Here is a 7,129-nt window from a genome sequence, read left to right on the forward strand (position 1 = left end):
GGCTCAGAGGCCAGTGCGCAAGTGCTCAGACTGATACGTGCTTGTGTAAAACATGTTCCTCAGCTTCTGTAGAAAAACCCATTTCTGGCACTCAAGGTTTTCCTTCCTTTGAACCAAGTCTAGCACAGTAGTTAGCAAGCGTTTTCCCCCTCATCTTTGCTTTCTGTTCTTTCTGGAAGAACTAGTACCGTTCCCACGGAAACAGCGGTACAATTCTGACTGTCCTCCAACGTATTCCGTACCAACTCCTCTGCTCATCACGGGAGTGCATCCACCCACCCCAGAGCTGCACCTTTTCTGTAGCCCAGCTGCAGCAACCGACTATAGGGCTTTCTGACAGTTTTCTGAAGCTGCTGTTCTTTAGGCTTCCCAGCTAAGAGTTCTATTCCTCCTCCCTCGCTCCCCGAAAATCGTATCTTGGGCTCAAGTTTCTTCCTTGGTGAATGTGGCTGAAGGGGTAGGGCAGATCCCAGGACACACTGCAGTGCCTAAGAGAAGATGCAGAAATCACAAAGAGTGATTTCCCCACCTTACAACTCCTGCACCTGTGGTTCTCCATAGGAAACCAAGGGCATCTTGAGAATAACAGCCCTTCTGGGGGCAGAGATTTCTTAGGGCTCATACAAGATTCTGCCTTTGCAAGCCTGCCCATCAGCAACTCTCCCTGGACATCAAAGGCTGCCTGAAACTCCAGCCCTGCATTTAGGCAATGGCCACCTGGACACACAACTTGCCCCTCAGCACTCAGCCCCTGCACTGAATGATACATCCTGTAAATGGTCAGCCTTCCACCCACACAGCTCTCCTGGTTAGATAAGCAGACACTCCTCATGAGTTTGTTTGTTACTTGTCAATATCACTATCTTGAGTTTTAAGCCCAGGAGCTCTAATGGTGAGATCATGTCTGCTTAATTGGATTTATACAACAGCCTGCCATGCAACAACATGGGGTTATTTAATACTTCTTATAATCCCTCCTGATCACTCTCAAATTGATGGCTTCCTCACCACTGCTTCTAATCCTCACCACCTTAAAGGTATCATTCCCATAATGGGCTTCTACCTGGGTCCCCCACCTCAGCCCTTCACCCACTGCAATTTATTCTGCAAACAATATTCTACTTGAAGCATGGCTCTTCCTGGCTCAAATATTCCCAGAGCTCTGCACTGCTTGAAGAACGAAGTCCACGCTCACCCTGGCATCCTAGGTCCTCTGTAAACTGGCCCCAGATTACCTATGCAATTTTCTCTCTAAATCTGAATCTGTATCTTTAGCTTCAGTTAAGACTAGACTGTTCACTCTATTTCTCTAGCCAGGAATGTTCTGTTTCTCTCTCCTCGCCACCCAGCTAGTATTTAGTTACTCCTCAAATTAAGGCCCACCCCAAGCTCTACTCCCTTGTAAAGCTGTTTCCCCATTATTCTCACCCACAAGGGTTTTCCTTATTTGATCTCCTAAATTTTTTGCTCTTTATACAACAAGCACCCGGCACTTAATTGTTATTAAACAATTTCTTGTTCTAAGTGTGGAAGCGTGTAAACCCTACCTTTAAAGGTACATGGGGGGAGGAGGGACTAGGAAGTTACTGTTTAATAGACACAGAGTTTAACTTGGGGGTGAGATGGAAAAGTTCTGGAGATGGATGGTGGTGATGGTTGCACAACAACGTGAATGTATTAATGTCACTGAATTGTACACCTAAAAATGGTTAAAATGGTAAATTTTACGTTATGTAGATTTTACCACAATTTTTTTGAAAAGTGCATCCAAGTCACTAAAGAACAAATCACGTGCTTCTTCAACCTCACAAATTCAATCACAGTGCTAACTACTACGACACCACCTGATGAAATTAATTATTGGCTGCACTAGGATAGTAATAATATTTGAACATTTACAGATCCCTGTACAGCGTACAAAGCCCCTGCGACGTAAACTAGTTTGACCATTTGATTCTGAAAAACTCTGTGTGGCAAGAAAGACAGGAATCCCTTATCTTTATTTTCTAGATGAAGAGATGGAACTTCAAAGGCTTAGTGACTTGATTACGGCCAAACAGAGGGTACCAGGCAGAGCTGAGATTCATCTGGGTCTCATGAATCTGAGACACTTCCCAGGCCCCTCGTTAATCCTTCACCTAGTTGGAACAATTGTGCCTTTTTTCCCCCAGGGAAAATTCCCGCAAGAGCATACTCCACTGTGCAGGGGAGAAGAGCCTTGACCTGCGCCCTTAACCAGCAGTTGCTCCTTGAGACACGGAAAGGGGCAACTGGCAGGTTCTGGATCCTCTATTTAATCCAACCTGTGCGCAGCTGCTTCCCCACAAGCGTCCTTCCCCACTGCCTGACCCCACGTGGCAACATTTCAGCCTGATGACAGGACAGGCAGCAGGTGTGCTGAGGAGAACAGTGAGCTGCTCCACCTAAACTGTGACTCTGCGGAAGAACTTGGATTTCTTTAGGAACAATGAAAACTAATCAGAATTCTAAATGTGGAATAAATGAACGACTCTCTTATGCTCTCCACAGCTGGTGAAAAAGAGTATCGATCACCTACCCCTATACAGATTAAGGATGTAAGGGCCCTTTATGTATCGAAACACACAGTCATTTCCTTAAAAGGTCTGTTCTAGCCTCCCAGAGTGGTGAAGGACAGCGCCCTGTGCCCACGGAGATAGCACACATATTCAGCATTGCTGTTCTGACAAGTCACCTCCCGATTAGGCCTCAGTTGAATTAAAGGCTGAATGTGCTCTTTGCTTCCAGGAGAAGCTTACTTCTAAACACCAAAGCTCTAGAAGTTTCAGAAGTCCACTAAAGAGAGCTTCATTTATGTGACTACAAATATTCTTAAACACCCCTGAAAGAGGAGAGCACTTTGAAATGCCTGTACATACTCATGCTAAATTCAACATCTTCTAAATTGCCTTTCTTTTGGAAAAAGTACTGCATGTCCTCAAAAAATTGAAAACCAGTCATTGCCACAAGATCCAGAAATTCCACTTCTAGGTATCTAACCAAAAAAACCCGGAAGCGGGGACATGAAGAGATATTTGTACACCCATGTTCACAGCAGCATTATTTACAATAACCAAAAGGTAGAAGCAATCCACGTGTGCATCAATCAATGAATGGATAAACAAAATGTGGTCCATACAGTGAGTGAAATATTATTCAGCCTTAAAAAGGAAGGAAATTCTGACACATGACACAACATGGATGAACCTTGAGGACATTATGCTAAGTGAAGTAAGCCAGATGCAAAAGGACAAATAGTGTGTGATTCCACCCATATGAGGTCCCCAGGGGTCAAATCCATGGAGACAGAAGGTAGAAGGGTGGTTGCCAGGGGCTGGGGGGTGGGGAGGATAGAAAGTTATTGTTTTATACAGAGTTTAATTTTGCAAGATGAAGAGTCTTGGAGATTGATTGCACAACAATGTGAATGTACATAGCATGCCTGAACTGGATGCTTTAACATGGTTAAGACTGGGCTTCCCTGGTGGCGCAGTGGTTGAGAGTCCACCTGCCGATGCAGGGGACACGGGTTTGTGCCCCGGTCCGGAAGGATACCACGTGCCGCGGAGTGGCTGGGCCCGTGAGCCATGGCCGCTGAGCCTGTGCGTCCGGAGCCTGTGCTCCGCAACGGGAGAGGCCAAAACAGTGAGAGGCCCGCGTAACACACACACACAAAAAATTTTAAATGGTTAAGATGGTAAATTTTATGTAGAAAAAAAAAAAGGTCTCCCATCACATACACACACAGCACTACAGTTTTACTAACTCCTTCTGTAGCAAGGCATTCCATACCAGAGCAAGGTTTACCACAGCCCATGAGACTCTGTGAACTGTGGATATAATTAGGTCCCTCATCCATTATAACGCTACAGACGTCATCATGTGTTACCAGCATCTGTTGACAGATCTCATACCCAGCATATCATTGAAACGGCAAGTGTGGAAAAGGTAGCCCACAATAGAAACAATGGCATTTTATCCCTGTCCTGTTCCAGCAGTTTGGCTCATAGGACATAAATAGAGGCTACTGCTCTGGCTGCCCAGACCTCACAGTTCAGTATTACTTTACTGACTTGAGTGGGTTCTCTACCAAAAGTAGAAACAGAGGATCTTCTGGATCTGTTCAGGTCTGTGTCCTAACGTAATGTTTGGCTCTGTTTTGTTTGTCACTAAAGTCACAACACAGCACTCAACCTACCTGAGAAAAAGATGACATATGTCTGTTTTTTAATATATAATATACAATTATAATAATATATTCATGCAGGAACCCCAAACTTTAAAAAAATCACAATGAAATTATATCCAAAAATACTGTGAATTAAAATATATAATTATATATCATATATTAAAAATAATTTTAAAATTATATGTATATGACAGGAGACATATATCAATGTTGTCTTTGGAAACTATAATTAACTCTATCCTGTACTGTAATTTTAAAAAATCAACAGAAACCACTGTGATTAGACTATTACTTTCAAAAATGATGGGCAGACTACCTGTCCAATTCCTTAGCTATTTTGCTCTTCCTCATGAGGAAAAAAAAAAAGCAATCTCTGCAACAAAGACTTAAGACTTTTTTAAAAATCCATGAAAAAATGTAGTAATCAAAATTGTGGGGAAAATTTTTAAAAAGAAACACTCACTGTTAAAAATTAAAGCAACTATTTAACTTCTTTCTCATTGATGATGCAGCAATTAGCTCAGATGACGAACTAATAATAACAACACATTAATAATCCTCAAGCCAGGTGTTTAAAAAATTGTAGAAGGTTTGAAATTTTATTCTCCTTTATAGACTCAACTTCTACTTATCACTCCCATTCTACTGTTTCCAAGAAGGCAGGGATGATGGAACTAAGGGGGAGAATGAAATGTAGCTAAATTAGAGCTTTAAAACAATAATAGTAAGTGGTTTTAAAAGAGAATAGACAACAAAAGAAAAATCTTGATTTGAAAATATCATGGTTATTTTACAAATAACAAAAAAAAAACCCTAAAATGGTTATCTGATTATTATCCAAATATGGGACCTCTCTCCTTCAGCTAACAACTGTTGGGAGTATGTGTTTCCTATAGTCAAACACATTCACCAGGCACTATCAGATAATCACCCACAGTGGCAGCTACACAGAGCAATCCCAGGCACACAGACGGTCAACAAACATTATCCACTTAATGGCAGGCCCTTAGAAGGGAAACCCACTTTGCCCCACCCCAAGAAAAATAGGAGGGAAAAGCAGAGGGCACTTTGCTTTTGCCAGGACACTGTCATCATAAGGTTGGGTGAGCAGGTCTGGGTTGGCATCTCTGACCCGGCCAGGCTCTGTGCCCAAACAGGAGGTGAGATTTAGCCTCCTGGTGAGCAGTCCCTAGAATTCTAGCCAAGGGGATCAAGAAGAAACCTTGAGAGAGTGGAATGCTCCATTGGGCCCCCAGAGAGCACCAACCAAGATGGGAAGGGAACTTTTAGAGCTGGCTGACTCCCTCGTCCCTGTGCGCTTACCTCAATGAACCGTAAATAGAGTGTGAAATAACTATTAATTTATCGGTGAATGTCTAGTGTTCTTACAGCATCTCTCTCCAGGGAACCCCAAAACATGTAATAAATGATTTTCAATTACTCTCTGGGGCAGCTCTGTGAAAATCGGAATGAAGCCGATGTTCTTTTGATCTCTTTTATTTGGGGAAAGACGGGTTAGGGGGAAATGGGACACAACGGGACCAGAAGACACAACTCTGTGGCCAAGGTCACAGACTCAAGGGGTCAGAAGCAGACCTGAGACTTTCACATTCTGGTCTAATGCAGGTTAAAACAGAAACGGCTGCACTGTTCTTCCCCTAACATTGTTCGTTTTGTGACTCTTATGTGACACACGCGCGCACCCACGCACAATCGTGCGCGCGCGCACTCACGACGCCCAGGTCCGTGCCTGTGCCTGGACTTTTCCCGGCTACGAGGACATGAGACAACACGACCCTCCATCAAGCTCCCTCCCGCTAGTCCACACGGTCGGCGGCGCCCCCGGGCGGTCGCCCCCCGGGAAAGGCGACACACAGACACGCGGGTCCAGCCCGCAGACGGCGGGCACGCGGCCCTGGCTGACCTTCCTCTGCTGCTTCTCCCAGGCCGGGTCGAGGAGCAGGTCGCGGTCCCACTCCTCCTCCTGGATCATGTACTCGTCATCTTCGTAGACGTAGTTGTACTGCACGCCGGGCTCGATCTGGTTCATGGCGCTCGGGTGGTCGGGGCTGCGGCGGGGCGCGCGGGGCTCGGGCGGTCGGACGGGCGGGCGGAGACGCGGCGGGGCCGGCGAGGCGCGCGGGGCTCGGCGGAGGCGCGGGCGGCGGACGGGCTGGCGGGCGCGGGGTGACCTTCGCGCGGTCCTCTCGGGGCAGCACGCCTGGGCGCTGGGTCGCGGGCGAAGCACCAGCTCGGGCTGCGGAGCCCCGGCCGCCCCGCTTAATACCCGCGCCGCCCGTCACGTGGCCGCCCGGCCGCGCCCCAACCCCCCGCCCCGCCCCGCCCCGCCCCGCCCCGGCCTCCGCCCGCCCCCGCCCCCGCCCCCGCCCCCGCCCCTCCGAGCACTTGCTGGCGGGCAGCGGGGCCAGGCGGTTCGCGTCCGCGTTCCCGGTGCTGACCCAAACCTACGGCGCTGCGAGCTGAGGCCGCCGGCACCAGCCCACGCCTCCCACCCACCCTCTGCCTCGCTGCGCGGCTGGACTTGCGGGCGCCCAGGTGGGTTACCCGGGTGAGTGGATGTTCGCGGATCAGAGGAGGGACACACGGCCTGGGCTCCTGACCACCCCCAGCACATCCAAGTTGTCCAGCGTATTTACGTTTTCCATATATTCCCACATATTCATAGATATCACACACATACACCCCTAAAAAGTAAAGTTTAGAAGCTACGGCATCCCCTTTCTTCCTCCTCTCCTCCCTGCCCTCACCTGCGCAAACCGAGGCAAGGGAGTTGGCCCAGCCATGTTAAAAAGTCAGGAACCAAACCAAAGGCAGGAAGTGTCTGCTCTCACCTGCCAGTCTTAAAACAACTGACAACTGAGGACAAGCAGCCAGCTTCATGTTACATTTCCATCTCCCCCT

The 7,129-nt window shown here is 47.5% G+C and overlaps 1 protein-coding gene across 7 annotated transcripts in view; it reads right to left on the minus strand.

Moving 5' to 3' along the window:
- ACTN2 (actinin alpha 2) overlaps positions 1–6,455 on the minus strand; it is a 76,825-nt gene extending 70,370 nt beyond the window's left edge. For 6 of the 7 annotated variants that reach the window (XM_065893791.1, XM_065893790.1, XM_065893789.1 and 3 more), the window contains exon 1: positions 6,132–6,257. In XM_065893791.1, the coding sequence (XP_065749863.1) occupies positions 6,132–6,257 (126 nt within the window). Of the gene's footprint in view, positions 1–6,131 lie in introns of all 7 variants that reach the window. The other variant, XM_065893787.1, reaches the window with a different exon arrangement.
- Between the last annotated feature and the right edge of the window lie 674 nt (positions 6,456–7,129).

The sequence above is a fragment of the Phocoena phocoena genome, chromosome 16, assembly GCF_963924675.1.
Source record: "Phocoena phocoena chromosome 16, mPhoPho1.1, whole genome shotgun sequence".
NCBI classification, from domain to species: domain Eukaryota; kingdom Metazoa; phylum Chordata; class Mammalia; order Artiodactyla; family Phocoenidae; genus Phocoena; species Phocoena phocoena.